General features: G+C 35.3%; 2 protein-coding genes across 2 annotated transcripts in view; both read right to left on the minus strand.

Moving 5' to 3' along the window:
- LOC150101790 (calcium-activated chloride channel regulator 1-like) overlaps positions 1–15,188 on the minus strand; it is a 99,080-nt gene extending 83,892 nt beyond the window's left edge. The window contains exon 1 of the mRNA XM_090400190.1: positions 15,097–15,188. The gene's annotated coding sequence lies outside the window, so the exon portion shown is untranslated. The remainder of the gene's footprint in view (positions 1–15,096) is intronic.
- LOC150101791 (general transcription factor II-I repeat domain-containing protein 2-like) lies at positions 516–20,652 on the minus strand. The gene is made up of 4 exons (XM_090399908.1): positions 19,924–20,652; positions 19,327–19,866; positions 12,794–12,950; positions 516–661 (listed from the first exon to the last, which is right to left on the minus strand). Exons 1-4 carry the CDS (start codon positions 20,650–20,652, stop codon positions 516–518), a joined length of 1,572 nt encoding a protein of 523 aa, XP_090256034.1.
- Between the last annotated feature and the right edge of the window lie 1,984 nt (positions 20,653–22,636).

The raw sequence follows: 22,636 nt of genomic DNA on the forward strand, positions 1-22,636 counted from the left end.
TTCTCCCATAAATCTCCTCCCATATATCCACATATTCCACCCCTCTTTTCCTACACATCTTAGCTAACATTTCATTTATCATCAATACTCTCCTCCTCATTTCTCGACTATCATATCTGGGCAGCACACTGATCATCCTAACACTCTTACTCGTAAACCTAACAATCTCTAACATCTCCCTTAAATCACTTGCCACACGATTTACGCTGTTTCCCAAATCATTCCTCCCAACCATTAAAATCATTTCATCTACACTATCACCTCTCTTTACAGCTCTAGTCATACACTGTACCGAACCTCCCGGCCAACATTCTTTAAAGACATCTCCGGTTTTTATTATACGAATCATTGAATCCCCTATTATTATTTTCTTAACCTTACCCATCGCCTTAACCTTTCTCTGTCTACCCATCTCTACCAAATTCATCCTTTCCATTCTCTTATCCAATGTCACTCTGTGCCGTCTCCGGTGAGTAACAGAGTGCCCTAAATCTCCCTAAAATCTCATTACCGCACTACCGTTCTTCACTCATCTCAGAATCATTCACATTTACATGCGCATTCTGGCTTATGTTTTCGCATATCATTTCTTCAATTAGTTTACATTTCCCACATATATATAAACCCTCCTTAACTTCGTACCACATGTTTTTCTGAAAGCCTGAAGCATACATTAAACAAATATAGCATTTAATGTTGAACACCATATCCTTGAGTGCTGGTGGACGAGAAACAAGAGATGCACTACCAGTTACTCCATTTGTCAAATTTTGCTTACATTCGCTAAAGTCCTTTGATTATTTTAATTAAATTAAATTGTTTTACCTATTATCATGCATATAAGTGATTTCTAACGGTGAAAGAAGTCTAATTTATCAACTTTAATTGAACAGATATCAATTAAACTTACTCATTCTTTGAGGAGGGGGGGGAAATCACTCAGAATGTGGCTAACATTGTACAAAGCTTTGTTAACTCTTGAGAAAATTACATGTATAAGTGACCGAAAAACATAGTAAGGGATTAGAAAACTAATTTGAAAAAAAAAAAAATAAATAAAATAAATGACCAAGTCCTACCAGTGATAATGCACTTTGAATATTTCAACAGAAAGAGTAACAACAGCAAAAAGATCGAGCTGTCTTCCGTCCGCAAACAGGGAGGGAAAGAGTTATGGTCATGTGCAGGAAAAGAAGCCATTTCTTGGGTAAAAGGAGTGGAGAAATCAGCAGTAAAGAGGAGCGAGCACACCACTACTGTTCTGTCTAAGAAGTGTTAAAAGACTCGAGTTAATTTCATAATAAATGCTTTGTCCTAGACATCCCAGAATGTGCTGTTGTTTGGATACACGCAGTTTGATCTACTCCAGTTTTATGCCATCTTTCCATTATAGCTGTTTTGCAACTTTGAATTATTTCTTCTTTGCAGTGAATAAAACTACTGCATCACCGGACACCGTATTGGGAGTAAAGTCTTCTGTTAAAAGAGGTTTAGTTTATTTGGATTTACGTTCGAAGCAACTCAGGCTATGCTATGAAGCCAGTGTTATTGTCTGTTAACTGCGTGTGTTTTACTAGAAGATGCGACAGGGTTGTTGATACCCTTTTCACAATCACAAATGTCCGTGCCTATGGCCGGATTCGAACCCGCAGCCTCTTGGATAGAGAGCCGATATGCTACATATATTATTATTCTATTATGCTACATATATTTGTCTCTAAAAATACATCTGCAGTGCCCTAAGAATTCTTAAGTAAAAAGCCAATGACACTAAAAAGGAGCACTCCTAAACAAAAGCGGGCAAAATAACCGTAAAAAAATTGTTTTTAAGACGAGTAATATGGGAGTTTTCCCAGAAAAAATACCTATTATAAAAGGGATTTATTTATCTTCAAAAGTTTCGAATCGTAATCGTAATTTATCATACTGATATTACAAATGAAAATTTACCACTTGTTTTAAGGTTCATTCATTCCTCAATAGGAACCTTTTATTTAATCAACAATGTTATTGTGAACACTGATGATTAAATAAATTAATTTATATTTAGTTATTTATTCTGTAATTCGTCAAGAAGATATTTTGAAGCATTATACCTGGTCGATCATCTTTATAACTACATGTCCGTTCAACTGCTACTTTTAATATTAAAGATTTCTCAGTGAACAGAAATTATAAGATGGACGGTTATGGATAAATAATTCTGTATTACACCAGAATCGGAAGTAACTAATTCTGCACAAAACTGTAATTCAACCTCCGGTAGTTCAATAGTTGAATGCTAATGTGATTGTGCCTTGGACTTCGTTTTGTATCTAAGCAGCACTTCATAATTTAATATCAAAAAGAAACAATTACGACGACGCTTTTGTTACGCGTTTTGAAGATTCTGATTTAATCATAGGACTGAATTTATCATATAAGAAGTGCCATTAAAATAGGCAACATCTCACAACTTTAATTTAAAACAAGATGCTAAACTTATTCTGCCAAATCCCATAGTAGGGATAAAGATTTATTTAAAAAAAGCCACACGTCATGTGGAAAAGACTAACAGCCAAAAATCTGCCAGGCATAACCATGGGCATCGTGCCTTTTAATTGTTTGCAAGACAATCGATCACAACTTCTGTCCATTTGTGTTTTTGTACTTTTCATCACATTCAGGCAATTCTGACTATGTTCTTACATCAATGAAATTCTACCGAGGTTTACGTTGCAATTCTCTTTCATCTTTCGTAGTGATTGTTGTTTGGCATTACGGCCGAAACAACATGGATACGAGGCGAGTGCACTATGTCTGTCACTTGCACGCGTTCTTCTGATCAGTTTGTCTGTATCTCTATTGCTGGATGAAAAACCTAAGTTTCGGGTAGGAAAAAAGATTCTAAATCTGTATGAGACCGCCTAACTCACCTTCATTTGAAAAGAATTATAATAGTTAGATACTGACCAAGCTACTGAAGCTTGTAGTGATGATTTAGGTAAATTCCCCCCACCCTGTTTTTTTCTTTTCCGAACAGCATTTGTTCTACAGATCGGAAGCTGATTTGTCGTTGACGTATTCTTAAAGAGCGATACAAATAATCACTTTCAAAATATTGTTGAAGAGTTGTTCATTTACACGATTTCAAAAAGTTGGCAGAGTGCCAAGAGGAGTCATTCATGTTGAAGGGGAAAAAAAGAATAAGGGATGTACGAATTCGTCACCAAAACGTGAAATCACGTGCTTTATTACGTAATTTTTTCCAATTGTTATACAAGCAAAATAGTTACCAAATTAACAACTAGAACACAAAAGAAAAGCTAATTTTCCGACGTATAATAATAAACACTCATCCCCCGAACCGGATTAATTACCCTGAATGGATTCGACTTCTTCTGCCATGTGCAGAAGTGCCGGGAGTCTCGCATCTGTGGTTGAATTAGATGTATGTGCATGGGAAGGTCATAAAAGTTCGCTATTGCTTTTGGTCCTTGCCATGATGAACACTTGCCTCAGAAATCTACTACTTTTGTGCCATTTCCTCAAAAATCCTTTTCCTTCCGTAAATTAGCGTTAGAAAAGACAACATTAATTAATGAAAAGATAATAATGATTAATGTTCAGAAAATTCTATTCATAGTATTATGCATTTTTGCAAAAATTTTTTTTTTTTTGCCAAAAGATTTATTCGAAGTAACAGTGAAGGATGTTTTTAAATTTATATTAAAAGAAAAAAAAAAGTTTCATTGGCTAGTTTGAATAGTATTACAGCGCAATATTTTCTTTCATTCGATCAACTTTATATATAACGAACAAATAATAAAAGCTTCAAGGATCTACAGTGATGTCTTAAATGCTGATCTTTGTATTGTCTTTCAACGAAGAGTCAAATTAAGTGCCACATCTCTTACATGACTCCATTCCTGAACCAAGCACGAAGACTATTCTACCCTACGATAGGTCCTGTATTTAGAGTGACACAAACAGAACTGTCATAAAATCCAAGACTACTGAGAAATGATTAAAAAGGACCATTTATTACTGGTTTCCTCCTTAGCCTTTCTTTTATTAGCTATTCTTTTATTCATCCCACTATCTACCATACTGACTCACTCTGTTCTTTTGAAAGTTTCTTCCTCTTCAGTATTTCCCAAGGCTTACATTCTACATATCTATGACTCATATAGTTATATTTTTCCTCGCTTCTCAACCTATGGTAATGCCATATAAACACACGTCGGTTTTGCAATGTTTTGTGAAAAGGCTGCACTAAATGAAAGGAAAAAATAACTCAAATATCTAATAATATCGGATTTAATAATGTCTTGTCATCAATTCAAAACATATTTTACTTTTGTAAAATGTAACGCATGCGCAGAATTGCAGCTCATTATAAACTGTTTGCTTAGCGAAAATTTTGCCTGCGAAATAATTCTGCTTTTGCATGTACACTGCGACCTTTAGATCATATTGTTAGCTGAGTATTCCGTTTTCTAATCCTTTCACTCATACCTAGACATTTCTGACGTCATTTAACATACGTTGTCGCCTTGTTGTTCTTTTATTTAACATCACTTGACTTTTATGAACAAATATACGAAGTTAGTAAGATGCTATAAATATGCATGATATCAAGCAGCAGTTTTACTGTTTGGTTTTCTTTATTATAATCTTTGAGTGTAACTTTTATATTTTTAATTTTCCTTTTTGATTTGTGACTGTAGTAGGACAAGGCCAATGTATTAACCAACATTGCAATAGCAACAAAAGTGTTTACCAAGTTTCTAGTAAACGTAACTCCTAACCCACATGAAATGCTAATACACTGTACTTTCTGCATCCTCTCGTGTTGCGAGATTGTGCGTGTGTGTGTGTGTGTGTGTGTGTGTGTGTGTGTATAAACTTAGTGATAGTTCAATAAAATCCTTTGCCACTAATTTTTCCAAACATCTGGATGTTGACGAGGGCAGCATATTGAATTGTACTGAGTTAAAAGTTTTTTTTTTTATTTTTTATTATGCGACTCACATTCAAAAAAGGGTTGTAAACTTATAGCACAATGCTATTGTGTGTTGGCTAAGGTTACGTTTTTGTATTTGTTATTTTATTTGTTTTTTTTCCATAATCGGAATACCCGCTCTAGAATCCAAACATGGATTCTAGAGCATGTTTCATCAGATTCCAGTGACACTGCAGGACAGTGGTCTCACGCCGAGCCATTTAATATTATATAAACTGCTAAATGAGAGATCACCACTTTTTTTTTTTTAATGGGTCTTACCAGAGTTTAAGTACACCCTAGAGGCGATCCTCAATGGAACTCTGTTCATTACAACTTATTATTGCAGTGAATATTTTCATTTGGACTGTAGTAGGAATATCAGATTTTCGTGTTTGGGCTCCAAACCCGAAATCTTAAACATAATTTAAGCGATATTCATTGAAAATAGTGCATCTTTCAGAGCATTTCATTAGGCATCTAAACTCCGGTCTTAAGATAATTTATTCATCTTTCAAAATAGCCAGACTGGTATTTAAATAACCAGACAATCTATACGAATAATTTTTTGATCTGCCAGATTAATGCTGGATTTATTGATGTCTCTTTCCATCCCCAGTACAGAGAAGTTTCTCGTCTAGTCGTGAAAAAACGATGATTAAAGGAAAAAAAAAAGTATTAAACATGAAATTAAAACTATAAAATGCACGCGCGCACGCACACACACACACACACACACACACACACACACACACACACACACACACACACACACACACACACGCACGCACACGCACATAGTTCCAGATTCGCTTTCATGGATGGCCCACTGTTGTCTTTTTACATTCAGACATGCATCACTTAACCAGAAGTTTATCAAAAGGTCGAGTACCACAAACCGGAAGTGTAATAACAGTTCTCCAACTGCAGTCTTTAACTAAACTAACAGTTTTCTATTCTTGGATTTGGTACATTCCCAAAAAGTTTAGCAAAGACTGAATCAATTCTTCTCACCGCCTGCCTTTGCAATTTTTACAGTATCATATAAAGAAACTTTACGAGTTTATATATATATATATATATATATATATATAAAACAGCGAGCAATTGTGATTTGATGGCCTACTAAGACGAATTGAACAACATTTAATTATTGTTATTTTATGAAAATAGAATCTGCATGCAGATATTATTAATTAAATAAGAATTAATAATATTAATTATTATTTAATGCCCAAACGTTCCCTTTCTCGATAATGTACATGTTATCATTTGTTATTCATCGTAAAAGGGATGTATTCATGGAAGTTACTTTTATTTTTATTTTATTTCACTGGCGCTGAGCCAGTTAAGTGACTGTTTTATCATTGCTATTGTTTGAATTTTCATATCATACTGATTTCGAAAATATTTCTTTGATCTCTTGAAACATTTTTAAATTCATATGCGAATATTATTATTCAGAATCCATGAGTATGTTGTGTGGCGAATGCTGCTTTTTAAAATGCACTGATGATAAAATAAATTTTGTGTGTGCATGCGCACCTTGATTTTGGGCTTTCCCATAGGCCAGTGTTTCCCAACGTGGGGCGTACGTCCCACGGGGGAGGGGGGATTTGAATATTTTGGGGGACAATTAGAAAATGACGTTGCATTCGTCACCTCAAAAAACTAAAAAAACTCGCGATTGTCAGCAATAAATTGTCCATATTGCAACCCTGACTTTCCGAGAAAAAAAGCTGACATCACTAGTACAGCAGTCAACATAAATACAGTATCAGGAAGAACTCTCAGAAAAGCAAAATGATCAGTCTATTAGAACTTTATTCAAATTTATACAATGGCATGGCTTTCTGACGAGACAGAAACGAAATATCGAAATTCAACTAGTTTTGCAAAAAAAAAATACTGTTGCCCTTCCCTTCGTCGTATTTAGTTGCTGTAAATGACTTGCTACTACTGAAAAAAGAAATCATCTGGATATCACAAACCACGGGGAGTTGAGATTGAAAATGACTAAATTAGTACCTCAAATAAAAACTCTTTGCAGCAGACATCAAGCTCAAGGATCGCATTAACTTGGATATTTTATTTTCCCTAGTTCAGTTCGATTTATGTTTTATAATATACAAAGTGTAATATAAAATTTATATACATTGAAGAAAATCAAATTAAAAACAGTTTTACCTATGTTCCCTTTTTATTTAAAGTACATGTTTATTATTATTCCTGATAAACTCCAAGTAGTCAGAAGACTCATCGCGGGAGGACACCTACAACTGTCTCAACTGATACAACTGTCTCAACCACTACACCGAACCTCTACTACGAATCATCTCCATCAACGCCATCTACCGCCCACCTCCACCACCAGTATTTTTTATCTGAAAATTGCGTGTGTCCTGAAGGGCCGATTTGTCTGTATGCGGGATGAAAAACCCGATTTTCCAGGAGAAAAACCCTGCTACCCCCGTATGAGATCGGCTAACTCACCCTCGATTGAAATCGTCCAGATAAAGATTCCTCCCGTCGCGACGAGAATCGAACTTAGGCCTATTCCAATCGAAGGGCGCAATGTACCGTCGTTCTTCCAATTGCGCTACGGAGGCGCTTATATTATACTCTTTCAGAACTTGGCTGACTATTGTGCTATTATGATACAAAAAACGTTGGAAAACACTGCCATAGGCCTTTTAATTAGTCTCAAATTAGCTTTATAAATAGCACGTACGCTTAGCGGCACTGTTATTATCGCCATCTTAAATATCATGTTTTTATTTATTGGTTTTGATTTTGGGCTCCCGTGAAACTTTAACTTAGTCTTAATCAGGTTTATCAGCAGTTCAGGCATGCGATTCGTCGTACTGTTTCTCATCACTGTCATAAATATTGTGCTTTAATTTATTTTATATTTTATTATTATTATTTTTTAATTAGCATCGTCTATTATTAGTTAGTTTCAGCATATGTAATGTTAGAGGGCGTAGCGCTTATTAGTGTTGAAAGCTGCCAAACGAACATATTCTCGTCTTTGGATGACGCTTTAAATGACTAGTTTTTGAGCAAACCCTGTCAGGATTATCGAAAATTTGGAATAAAAAAAGAAAAAGAAAAGAAAAGAAAAAGAATGGTACAGGTTTCTGTATAACTCCTTTAAAAATTATTTTTAGAATATTTCTAAGTTGGCTCGAATCGTATTTTTGTTACTTTTACTTAGGATATTTAATTTCGTTATGTAAGTTTAGGCCTATCGAATATTTTGCATTTAAATGAATAAGACGCTGTCACTATAATATTACGAAAAAAACCTTCATTCGAATTACTGTCGCTTTCATTAGCGATAATCTGAATAATAATTTAAGACCTTTTTTTCGCTAAGTCTTTCATACCGTTTATTAATGACTAATTATTTTCATTTTATAGATGTTAGTGCCAAAGTTCTCATGAAATGGATTTTCATGAAGAGTATCGCATAATCGTCCATTATTTCGAATTGATATAAGTTTATGTTTTCCTAATGAAGAGATACAGTAGGAAGTGAAATTTAAAATTTTATTTTCTGAGACAAATTTTCCTCTCGTAAGCCTGGTATGTTTGTTTCACTGAGAATGTCTATGTACTGGCAAGATATTTATTAGAACCCCATTAAGCATTCCGGATATGTGACAAAAAATAATTCGGAATGAATATTTTTGCTGTTTAGTAATTCAGTTATTAATTTTTTTTAAGCTAATGCTTTTTTTATTATTTTTGATATTTACGCTTTTTAATTAACTTTTTGTAAGACTGGAACTAGAGCCGACAAGGAGGCATATAGATTAGCGAAGAAAAATGCAAAGAGAGCTGTGGCATGTGCGAAAGCGAGGGCAGTTGATGAGGTTTATGAAGAACTGGAGAGAAAGAGAAACGGTGGTGAAGCTCAGTTGTTGAGAATAGCGAAAGCCAGAGATAAGGCCTCGAAAGACAACATCAGTCAAGCAAATAAAGGATGCATCAGGAGTAGTATTACAAGAGGAGGACAAAATCAGAGGAAGATGGAAAGAATATTTCCGTAAACTACTAAATGAGGAGAATCCGAGAGAGAGGTGTGAGGCAAACGAGAGACCGGTGCAAGACATAAGTAGAGAGGAAGTGGATTGGGTACTGAGAAAAATGAAGAATGGAAAGGTTGTGGGGGCAGACCAGATACCTGGGGAAGTGTGGAAAAGTTTGGGCAGTGAGGGCGTGGATATGTTATAGGATCTGATGAGGAAAATAGCCCAACAGGAAAAGATACCAGAGGAATGGAGGAAAAGTATTTTTGTCCCAATCTACAAAGGAAGAGGAGATGTTCAAGACTGTGGCAACTATAGAGGGATCAAGCTGATGTCACACACATTGAAGATATGGGAAAGAGTAATTGAAGGGAGGATACGGTAGGAAACGAAAATTGGTGAGGAGCAGTTTGGATTTATGCCAGGAAGAGGGACAACGGATGCGATATTTGCGCTAAGGCGATTGATGGAGAAATATAGAGAGATGCAAGTGGACCTGCACATGGTGTTTATAGACCTGGAAAAGGCATACGACAGAGTGGCCAGGCAGGAGGTATGGAGGTGTATGAGGAAGAAGGGGGCGTCGGAGAAGTACGTGAAGGAGATGTATGAGGGAATAGAAACTCAGGTCAGGTCTAGTGTCGGCTTGACAGAAGGGTTCCCCATTGTCGTAGGACTACACCAAGGGTCAGTTCTGAGCCCCTATCTCTTTGAACTGGTCATGGATGTACTAGCGGAGGATGCCAAAAAGTCATGGAGCATGGAGCATGTTGTTTGCCGACGACATTGTTCTATGCGAATCATTCCGAGAGAAGCTTGAAAATACCCTGGAAGAGTGGAGAAAGATATTGGAGGAGAGAGGCATGAAAATTAACCGGGAGAAGACTGAATATAACTCAACGGGGAGTGACGAGGATATGATCATACGACTTCAGGGTGAAAGGCTAATTTCAGGGAAGAAATTCAAGTACCTTGGGTCGGTTGTCGAGAGGAATGGTGACCTGGATGAGAAAATACAGCACCGAATAACATGCAGCTGGATGAAGATGAGCGGGGTCCTGTGCGACAAGAGAGTGAGTTGTAAGAAAGGAGAGCTGTATAAGATGGTGGTGAGGCCGGCGATGCTTCATGGCGCGGGAGAGGAAGATGGAGGTAGCGGAGATGCGGATGTTGAGATGGATGAGTGGTGCAGAGGGACGGTTAAGGTGGGACCAATTGGCAAGAAGATACAAGAAAGTAGGCTGAGGTGGTTCGGACATGTAGAGAGGAAGGGTGAGGAGTATGTTGGTAAACGAGTGGAGTATATGGAGTTGGAATGGGAAGAAGGAAAAGAGGCAGGCCCAAGCTCAGGTGGAGGGATAGGGTGACAGAGGATCTTAGGGAGAAAGGATGGAGTCCGAAGGACGCCCTGGACCGGAGAACTTGGAAGAGGAAGGTTAAAGATCGGTGCGCCGACCCCGTTTAACATGGGATAAGGCATAGTGAAAGAAGAAGAAGAATTAACTTTTTGTAAGAGTAATTATTATTTTTATTTTTGAAGTATGTTTTTTTTTTTAAATATGTTGCCTGAAAAAAAGCTCTGTTTTATCACCAGTTGTTCTGTTCTGTAAAACAAAGAAAAAAAAGTCTCACAAAGCTATGGGTGTGAACCTTATTATCAACAGATTATTATAGCTGTGCGGTACTAAATCTTACTCTAGTTTTGGGTAAGGCGATTGACACTTATTGGGAATTATAATATTAAGGGAATGATTGAGAAATATTTATTATGTTTTCTTTTAACATTTGTTAAATCAATATGTTACCTCAATTTTTCGCTTAATAATGCGTATTTAAATTTTTAATTAGTTGTATTATAATTCAAAACTTTATAGGTAATTTATTTTTTGATTATTTAATGGAATTTAAAAAATAATAATAATAAATAGCTAACGTCTTTCATTCCCTTATAAGGAGGAAGTAGGCGAGGCCATTTTAGCCCTGTCTAATTTTTGAAGACTGAGTGGGCAGTTTAATGAAATTCATAGCATTATTTTCTTCTGATTTCTTTAAAGGTGGTGTGATGCGAATTCGCCAGTGAAACTATACGATATGACTTTAGTTCGAATATTGTCTTCATATTTACAATGAACTAAACGGCATATGGTCTAAATTTTTCCGCGAAACAGATTTTAATGAATTTTGCTTCTCCTTCCCATTCATCAAACTATAATTATGTTGCTGTAAGTATTAGGGCGGTACTATATTTCAGGAGATCCTCAGGTGACATCTCAGTAGCATTTGGATCTTTGTTACTGATCATACTTTTCACTTCTAGGCACTCTCCACCAGTTATCTCATACGGAGGTGTGATTTACCCCTCCGTGAAACTCGGGAATTTTCATTGAGTAAAACAGACAAACCGACTAGGAGAACGTACGCGATTAGAACATATACAGTAGCCACATAGCTATAAGTTTCTACGACCGTATAACTCTAAAGCAACAACAACAACAACAACAGTTTCTGATAATATGAGTAAGGATTTTGGAGAATTCTTTCTTTAAATGATCGCCACTCCATGTACCATGTGCTGTTGTTATATTCACTGGTCTGACCTCCATATGACATTCCATTTCATCCCAAATGTGTTCTGTTGGGTTGAGATCGGAATCTTGTGCAGGCTTGACACAAGATTTTTTTTCGAACCATGTCTCAGTAACATCTACATTGTCGTATTTCATCATATTAAAAAATATGATGAATCACTTATCCGATCTGACAAGGATCTAGCATGATTCAAAGTTTCATATCATTTCCCATCTTTACAGAGACTAGTCGCGATGCGCTTTACATCAATGCAGTTGGCACTGATGTAAAGCGCATCGCATTGCTATTAATGTTTGGCTTATATGTAGCTTCCACCACCCGAAAAAATAATTTAAAAAAAACTTACATCGTGCAGCTTTTTACTGGTGCGTTATTACTAACCTGAACTCTGAAAGCTCTTCGAACTCTTGGTTGATCGTTCCAAATCGAAAAACCAAGTTTTCTGTACCCTTCAGCGCAGCCATTAGTTCCTTGGCGTTTGCTTCTTAGGTCTTCTGCATTTCATAGTTGAGGTGACACCCTCACAACTAATAGTGTTGCCTACAGTTGATTGTGGGTGATGCGGTCTTTCCAAATGCCACAAATGTATAGATCCCTAATATGACACCCTAGTATAACGGCTCTTTCGAAGTCCAAAAGAATAACTCCAGAATAACACAAACAGATATACCTCTAGGTTTGTATAGTCAGCATATATCTACATGTAAATTCCTACAGCACATGTGGCAATGAGAATATACATATCAGCATATTTCATTCTAAAACATGGGATATTTTAATATTTTTTTCAACACAGTGCATAAAAATTGTGCATGGACATAGTTTATAATATGGGGGGGGGGAGTTGACTGGCTCATATAGGTATTGTGGACTGCTCAATTCCGCAGAAGAAAATAGCGCTCATGTCTTAAAACGCAAGTTGTTTTTTGGTTAAGATCGATTCGGGATCTTAAAATAACACTATTCAGTTTAGACCTGGTTGTTTAGCTTAGTTTGAGTTTTCTATTCCTATGTTCGCTATATTTCAAGGTGACAGAGAAACCGCCTAGACTGCGCACAAACCTTAGACGCAGCGTTACTTTCTGATCAGTTTTTCCTGACTAATTGGTGACAACATTCCACGGATATTGGAAGGGAACGATTAGTTTAGGTTACATTGCATGAACTTAATAAAATGACGAATTACCTGGGACAGAAACTAAATCGATTGGATCGTCGGTGTAAAATGCATCATTCTCTGACACCGCAAATAAAACAGGTGCAAAACAGCCGTATTTCTGATGAAATACGGCTGTTTTGCACCTATTTCGGAATACCGCTGTGCTTTTTTCCATTATATTTTTCTAAGAAAAAAATGGAAATATGCGAAGTAAAAAATGATAGTTGTTTTTGGTTTTTGCTGGTTAACTTCTTGCCTTAAAACGATCTATTAACCCACAGATTCACAGACATAACTAACATACCGCGAAGTCCTCGATCTGAAGGTGGCAGCTCGGAAAGTGGGTCCATAAAAATTTTCAAGGTCTCAAATGGTTCCCAAAATCTAGTTGCTAGTAGGGATTAGAACTGTAGTTGCGCTACTTGACTGATTTACAGACCTGTTGATAAACGATATCATAATCTATAAATATTGCCTGCTGCTTTAGAAGTGGAAAGGTCAACAACAGAAAAGTGTGAAAATAAAATGTTTATTTTATGTATAGAAATGGGTGAACAGGAAGTTGAAGTTCAAGGAACATATTGTAAAACTGCTAAAGACAACGCTAAAGCAACTGCTATGATGGGAAGAATATCGACGAGAAGAGGTAAGTTATTGTACCTGTGATAAAACTTTGATTCGGCTACATCTGGAATATTGTACGTAGTCCCGATATTTCGAGAAGCTGTGGAAACAGTAAAGAAAGTTCATAAGCAGTAATAAGATACTAGAACTATGGAATGTTAATTTTGAAGATTGTTCGGGAACTGTGGGTTACAGAATTTGGTAATTAGATTAAAAAAGAGGGGATATGATAGAAACACTGAGCCTCCGTAACTTGGTTTCGACGAAGCCCTTTGATTGAAAGCACCTGAGCTCGAATGCTATCTAGGACGCGAAGGATCTTTATCAGGGATTTTCAATCGAAGGTGAAGCGCAAATGTGGGATAAAGTGGACTTCATATGACGAGTCTTGGACTCATCCTTGGACAGTCTGGGATCTGTTTCCCAGATACTTTTCTATTTCAGGTTTCTTATATTCTTATAACCTTGAGCATCCATAAGCGCACCGGGGAGGATGACACGACATTTGCTCTTTGGTTGAAAAATGCCTAAGTCGCCCTTCTAACACATGGAATCTTTAGAAAGGCTTTTCACTTGAATGTAAGTTAGTGTGGAGGCGGCAGGGGTGTTTATTCTCGGTAATACTGGATTTCCGTCCTGTTAAAAATACACACTCGCCAGAGTAAAGATGCAATTCGCAGACTTAACATACTAGCTTCATAGCCTTAGTTTATTTGGCTGTAACTCCAATCAACTAAACCAATCTTTCATCCCCTTAATCTAGATTACTGATATACAACCTTTAGCTTATATTCACGATAATATCGTTAGTTTCTAATTTCAGTGCTTCATTCTCTTATTAGGGATGAAAAAAAATTTGCCTGATAGAGAAAACGTTACCAACTCCATATGAGATCTTCTAGCTAATTTTCCTTCGGTTGAAAAAGTCCATTTTGTTTCAGCTGCACTCAGGTGTCTTTTCCAACAAAAAAAAAGATGTCGCATCATTCTTCCTGCCCTATAGCGACGCGACGAAGCGGCTAATTAAAAATAATGATGCTGAAGATACTTCCTCTCTTTCTGGGCATAAATAAATAAACAAGATCATTATCCCCATTACCATCAACATCATTAAGTCATTGTTGTTGAAGAGAATCAGTTGATAATCTTAGTTAACAGATGAGACAATATATATTAAATAGAAATATTATGTAATTTGTCGGTAATATTCATTACGGGTTTGCAGTGTGGTTGGTTAAGTACACCATTAACCGATTTTAACTTATTTCATTCGTCTCGCTTTTACGCCCAGTGATTACAAGTTATAGAGGAAGTTAAGAGCGGATGGAAAAATATAGGCCACTCATTATCCTAACTTGACCAAAATGTACTTCCTTAAGTGTGATCCACAATAGGGCTATAAATGTGGGAATGAGGAGAAAAAAACTTAACTTTAATTGATAAAAGAACGGCGGAATGATGAAGAACAAGAACGATAGAGTAAAAAGAAAACCTCGCCCAGTGATGCTACTTAAAGTGTCAGTTCTTTATGAGATAATTTCACTGTGATCAAACTTCCTGTAGATTCAAGAATATCAATTATAACTCTTAATTACGCTAAACATTCTTTTTGTTTGGTACATCTTTACACAGAGAGGAGCAAGAAAGGTCGAAATATTTCTGCGGAACCTTCAATAAGTTGACATAAATATTTAAAGAGCACTTACCTGAAGATTCCAATCAATGCTTTACTACACAACACGCGAGAAACGCACTCTGCTCTATGCGCTTCCTTCTCTTTCCCGGGCCCGGAAATGGGCGTTCTTAATTTCATCTCCCAGAGGGAGCTGCCGTATTGGCAATGATATAAGTTGACTGTATTTTTATTATTTTATTTTTTTTTTTGCCCTAGTCATCCAGAGTTCACAACAGTTCACTTTTGGTAACAAATAACACAATCTTTTCACGGTTCATCTTCGTAAAGTGGTGTGTGTAAACAGCAATTCCTTAAAAGCAGAACTTTTAAGAGGGAGACAAAGAATACCGCAATAAATATTTTACTGTCTATTTTACGTGCCAAGTTCATCTAGACATTGTAAAAATAGCATGCTCTTGGAAAATGAAGTTCAGAAAACTGAAGCCCAACAGGTTAAAAATACAAGCAATGGGAAAACTTTGGGAATATTCTACTCGGTGTTTTTAAAGATAACACATAAGGAATACGTTTTCTGTTTCAAACGTGAAATTCTTTGCGTATACACTAAGCGAGAAAAATATTATTGACAGTATAGCAGAGCCTCAGTCATAATCCCCTCTTCGCATGTTAGTAGCGGAGCTAAATAAGAGAATTGCTCATTCCATCATGAAATTAGCGTAAAATAATAAAAGGCATTTTTTAGTTAAATGACAAAAAAAGGGGAAAAAAGAAACCTCTCCTTTGAATTAAAATATCAATTAAAACTTTGAAATAAATATTATTGTTTAAACAGTTGTCGTTCCTAAAATTAAAGTTTAGCTCTGCCACTGCTATATATTTATGCAACAGGAGAACGGAAAATGTGTTTGCGTAGCTAGCTTTTACGATGCTAGGTCAGTACAAGAGAGAGAGAGAGAGAGAGAGAGATCATCATTAACGCGTTATATTCTATTTGGAAGAAGACGGTTGCAAGATTAGTCTATTTTCAGTGCAGATTTTTTAAAAAAAATTTTTTTTTTAATTATGAAATTCAGAAAAATCGACTTTAGAACTTGCGTGATTTTTTACAGAATCATATACATTAGGATTGAGAATACACTGACAAATCAAACCAATTTTAAAAATTTGGCCTAAAAGAGTCCCACCTATTCCCTTTGAGGATATAAAATCCATACAACATCACTTTCATGAATCAACAAGAAGTGTATTTTACGAGAAAAACTGTGACCATGACAACGAACATTCATAAATTTCGAACAGATATATACGTGTGGGTGAGCTATGTAGATGGAAGAAGCATTGTCAATCTAAACGTGTGTTCTCGCTAGTTGGCGTGTTTGAGGAGGAAAAAAAAAATACATTTTTAAGAGTTAAATTAATAACTCTTGACAAACCCCTCCGTCACAAGTAAGCGTGTAACGAAGTCCATTAATTTTCTTATGCCATAAAATTGGAGGATGAAGGAATTGTTTATCATCCTGGCATAATGGACAAAAACCGGCCTAAGAATACATCGTTATTGTTAGTCTCCCCCAGGTGGCCTTATTCTATCTAAATAGTGGCAACAACAGCGTAAACTGGAATTTCCCAAATTCATACTTGATATTTTTACAGTACTACCTGTGACTACTACTATATATTTTCTAAGTTAGTTTTATGTGGGTTTTATTGGAGTGGGGGAGGGAAAGGGAAAAAGAAACCGCTAAGACGAAAACCAACCACAAACCCTCAGTGCGAGACCAACTCATTGCTGAAAGAAGAAGAAGAAGAAAAAAAAACCGGCAACTAAATGAGTAATTACTACTACGATCTCTAAGCTTAACACGAGATACATTTCAAGTAACCTATCTTCCACACATAATAGCTTTCTCCAAGTTACGTGAATTATCCACTTTTATAACCCGTTTTTATGAAACCATTCCACGTATTTTCAACCCTAACAATAAAAAATGAACTTCACATATTTATTCTCTCTTCTTCACTACCTTCTTCCCCTTTTTATTATGTATTCTAGTATATTCCAAGTAAAGCCAGATTCAGTTAATATAATACATCCTGGTATCTATCTAATATATGCGTTGAACTAACTGAAAAACTGAATTAAATGTCATCTCTGTTTTCTGTTATCTAAATTCAACAAATTGTCACTAAAACTATCATGATACAATTCCTCTACGCTGTTAGTGAATAAGTATTAACTAGGATAAGTAAAACTATGAGCTGTAATCCAATATTGCTCTACTAAAATCCCTAAATACCAAAATCCTCGTATTCATTAACAATTGATGAATTCGATCTCATACTAACTGCTTACCAAACCCCATAGTTGTATTTGTTTGTATTAAATTTTAAACCTGACTTCCTTGTTCACGTAAATTCCACTTTCCAATTCATCATTCAATCTCTAAATTCATCCTGCAAAAAACTAGTCATCCGAAACGAGGCAAGCTTCTTAGAAGATTTTCTTGTAAACACTGCTTCTTATTTAGCTGTAATTTGGCTGATTATCAGTACCCAGTTTAGCGCATTTTAATCATCGATTCTTATACGATACGCTATCAGTTTTTTTGCTTAAATTCTAAAAAAAAAATACATCAGTTATAGTAACTGCTGATCCATTTCCTTCACGATCACTTCATAAAATTTTAAGGTTTGTCATAACCCCTCAATGGCATGCTTTCTACTACTTAATTAGTGCACCCTATTAAGAGTCCTTCTTGTTTAACGCTTGCGCATAGACCTCACACCGTATACCGCGCAGGCTTTCGAAACCAAATTCGACCGAATGGGATAGTTAATCTTTATTCCGGTAGTCTCCTATGTCTGTATACTGCGTGTGTCCTTCTGGCTTTTTTTTTTTTTTTCCTGTTTTGCAGGAACCCAGTTTTCTTGGAGGAACCCCTCCCCCCCCCATATGAAACCAGCTAACTCACATTCAGATTAAAAAAAAAAAAACCGTGAAAAAGGTTTTATTGCATTCCTAGATGGGATTCGAATACCTAGACATAGAAGATGAAAATATGGGAACCTGAATCCTTCGAGGTTGCCGGGACAGGGAATTCGAAAGTGTGAAGGATGAGCTAATGGCTATACATCTCATATTAGTATCCCCCCCCCCCCATACATCTAATGGAAGGGCCAGCGGTACTTATAATGCGGACTTCTCAAGAAGAGAGAGATTGGTATATATTTTTGGGAAGCTTGTAACAAAGAGTATTACACAAATGCTACTACAGAATAATGTTTCAATTTAATATATTTGTGTTTCATATTTCATTCCACGAAAGACAATAAAGAAAAGATGTTGCTCTCTTTATACTGTACGCATCAAAGAACTATATGTTTGTTTGTTTTTAAGTTTAAATGTTTCTTTAATCTGGAATTTTTCCAAACTCTTAAAATCAATCTAAGACAGCGTCCCTTTCTGAATTTAGAATGAAGAATTTTAATAAACGAAGTGATTTTGAAATAAGGACTAGTTAAGGATTAATTGGTAGACCCTTCTCTCACAGACTCACTCCAAGCATTATCTCACAAAATTCTGTTTTGCCTTATGCATTTTTTATAAGTATTTCATTTAGTGCTGTTCTGTTGAGTTGACTTCCATCGTTCCTCTAATTTCTTAAAAACGCAACTAGGGTGGTTCAGGTAGGTAAGCATTCATTCGTAGTCCAACTTCATACTAATCGAACCAACTTCTCATCCTGTCTATTCTCTTTCTTTCCATCCTCTAGAGCAGTGGTCTTCACACTTTTCGCCGTGAGGGCCACATTGGGTACTTCAGCACTGCTCAGCGGGCCGTAGTAATAAAAAAACTCTAGAACTAGATATATGAGTTTTATTGAAAGCAGATAAAAACTGATTACAGAGTATGTGAGATTAAATTATCGTATATTAATGAAAACGAACACTATCAGCAAATTCTCATATTTTTATCACAAATTACAATAAAACCATTAATGTGAATGATGTAACTGTGTTTGTGTTTTTAAAATTTTATTAAACTGAGGTTCAAATTTTGAAGTACTAATTACAAGTAGCGATTTCAAATGTTCATCAGATAAATTCGCCCTGTATTTTGACTTGATATATTTCATTCGGGGAAAAAAGTTTGTTCGCAAAGATACGAACAAAGATTTCCAAAAATAGAGATAAATTTACAAGCAAATTTCTTCAAATTTGGGAACTACTCAGAGTTCAAAAATTTATAAAAATCGATCAAGTTTCCTTCCTTGTATTTATCTTTAATATGTTCATTTGCCTGAAGTTCAATAATTTCCATTTCAAGTTGACTTGGGACATCAGTAACAACACAGTCAAACGGAGTTTGAAACAATCTTATTTCCCTAGCATTGGCGTCCAAATCAGCAAATCGCTTCTGAAATTGTTGTTTAAGATCTGAAATAACTAAATTTGCGAACGAGAAAGGAAATTCTGCTTCACTCTTTTTATGCAATTCTGCACAGTATGGCATATGAGCAAAGTTACAATTTTCCCCCTGGCCTTCCAGAAGTATCAACTTTGCTCTGAATGCCTTGATATGAGATAATAAATCACAAACTAAGTTATTTTCACCCTGCAACTTTAAATTCAAATTGTTCATGTGGTTCACGAGATCTGCAAAAAATGCCAATTTCCAAACCCACTCGGTATCTGATAAAAGTGGTTCGTAACGGTTTTTCTCGGTAAGAAATATCTCAATTTCATTCCTCAGATGAAAGAAGCGTGAAAGAACCTTTCCACAGCTAAGCCAGCGAACTGCAGTATAATATGTCAAGTCAACATACTCAGAATCACATTCCTAGAGAAAAGACCTGAACTGGCGATGATTAAATGCATGACAGCGAATGAAATTTACCACAGAAATAACAGGTTTCAACGTAAGTGATTGTTGGTGGATAACACAGTGAAGAAACATTGGTTTTGATATTTCTGCATCCTCACAAGCTTTTGTGATTTGCCCAACCAACCCCATTTTTATATCAGACATGTTTTTTCCTCCATCAACTGTCACGCACTGCAGACGATTCCAGTCCAAATTATACAGTGTTAGTGTTTTTTGAATTTCTTTGAAGATATCTTCTCCTGTTGTAGTACCATGCATGCTGCGAAGTGACGCTAATTCCTGTGTGATATTAAGTTCATCGTCAATGCCACGTAAAAAAAATACTACCAGTTGCGAGATATTACAAACATCAGTTGATTCATCCAGCGCGAGAGAATACCGACTAAAACATTGTGCTTTGCCTACAACTTGCTGGATAATGTTATTTGCCATATTTTCGACCCGACGAGTAATAGTATTTGGCGAAAGACTTATTATTTTAAAAATATTAAGTTTTTCTGGGCATAACTCGGCCACTGCTTCCATCATACATTCTTTGATGATATTACCATCGATGAATGGTTTTCCTTTTTTAGCCAACACATAAGCAACCTTGTAGCTTACCAAGGTTAAGGCTTCATTTTCCGAGTTTTCTTTCGTAAATAAGCCATGCTGAGAACGCAAACAACGACATAATGATTCAAATTTCTGAACGCTCCTTTTCTCTAAATTGCGAAAACGTTGAAGCGTGTTTTGTTTCATAGTGGCGGCGTATATTGTATTCTTTCAACACAGCAACAGTCTTTACAAATGAGACATACAGCTTTATCCTTTGAGTTCGATTGTATGAAGAAGTATTTCACGCCCCATTCTTCATTAAACACACGACATTCATGATCAACTTTTCTTTTCTTTTTCCCATCCGTGTTAACCCTATAAAAGAGAATAAATTTATAAATAATTATAAAATTTTTAAATTTTATTTAATTATAAAATAAATAAAATATATTTATTTATAAAAGATTTATTTCAAAAAACATTTTTGTAAAAATTACCAAAAAAAATCTTATCACGACAATTTCTACGAGCGAACTGATATATACTTTTTTTTTTTTTTTTTTTTGAAATAGCCGAATTCATTTTTTTCCGTTCGGGAAACAATTTGTTTAAATTTTTGCTAGTTTGTTAGTTTTTCAACCGAATATACACCGACAATTTACATGTAACTTTTTTAATTTTTTTTTTTAATTTCGTATAACTTCAAGTTTTTTGTCAATGAATACAGATCGGAAATTTTGTTTTTATTTCGTTTTTGCTCATTTTATTCATTTTGTTCATTTTAACCGTGTTTTTACCGACTTTTTTAAAGTGTTCTTATTTCGTGCGTCATAAATTTTTTTTTGTTGATAAGAAAGCTTATTCGGATGTAACTTTTTTTATTTCGTTTTGAATTCTTTGAATTTTTTTTTCTTCGTTAGTCCATTTTAACCGACCTTTTACAGTCAGAAAGACCGTAACTTGGATTACGGTTACTTTTTGCTATTCGGGAATATATTTTGAACACAATTTTAATTAATGCATTTGAAATCTATCAGCACCCCGTTTTTTTTTTTTTTTTTTTTTTTTGCGGATTCTTATTGAAAAATTAGTCCAGTTGGCGTACCGAATAAAATCATATCGCAGGCCGTTTTCGAGATCCCTGCTCTAGAACACCCTTCTTCAGGGACTGAAATCAACTCTTCAAAAGAAAGAAGAAAACAAAACTATTAGATTTCTTCTCTCTTCTTAATGAAGGCCTATACACGGCGCCACCTAATAAATCTTGCAACCACTCGTGTGTGGGGTTAATTGTATATTTTATATATTATATAAAAATGGAACATGTTTCATTACATATAATTCAAGTATAATTATTTGGTGTACTTAATTATTCACTGCAACGAATACACTAGTAAAAAAATAGATTTTTTTGGAATTAATTGAGGTGATTCTAATGTACTTCAAAATAGTGAAAATAAATGATAGTACAAAAATTTCATTATGTGAGGATTTTTTTTTTTTAGGGTATGCATGCTTTTAGTAGCTTTTGAATATTTCATCATGAATTAGTCAGTAATAATTCTGAACTTTTTAAATTATCGGCACTTAATTGTCCTTTTGTGAATCTCAAGGCCAGTGCCAATATACTGAAACGGAATGAAAAGCATATGACTTACATCAAAGAATACAGTAATATAAATCCAGTCTGTTCATTCACAAATTGTGGTGAGCTATGGAAATTTTAACAAAGGGCTCGCATCGTCGAGAAAAAAAAAAAGAAAAAAGAAAAAAAGAAAAAAGCCGTATTTCACACAAAAACTTTTATTAATGCAGCTTGTGTACAAATTCCAGTCAAAACGTATGAGAGGAGAATCAACCACTAAAGGCTATCATTTTTAAATAAATATTTCATGATCTCAACATGAAATATTTGCACACAATCAACTGTGTTAATTTATCTTACATAAGAAAAACATTTCTTAACTATCAAAAATAATAAGAATGAAATCTTTTGTAATCTTTTATAAAACATTTGATTGGAATAGAAACAAAATCTAGTTTCATAATTTTTGACACAAAGAATGGTATTTGTATTGGCGCGATATACTACAAGGTCTTTTTAGAAAAGTTGATGAAGTTCATAAACCGAATGACTTTTCATTCAGTTCATGAACTTCATCAACTTTTTGATGAAGTTCATAAACTG

The sequence above is a fragment of the Typopeltis vanoorti genome, chromosome 11 (genome assembly GCF_054136105.1).
Source record: "Typopeltis vanoorti isolate ZY-2024b chromosome 11, IOZ_Tvanoo_1.0, whole genome shotgun sequence".
NCBI classification, from domain to species: domain Eukaryota; kingdom Metazoa; phylum Arthropoda; class Arachnida; order Uropygi; family Thelyphonidae; genus Typopeltis; species Typopeltis vanoorti.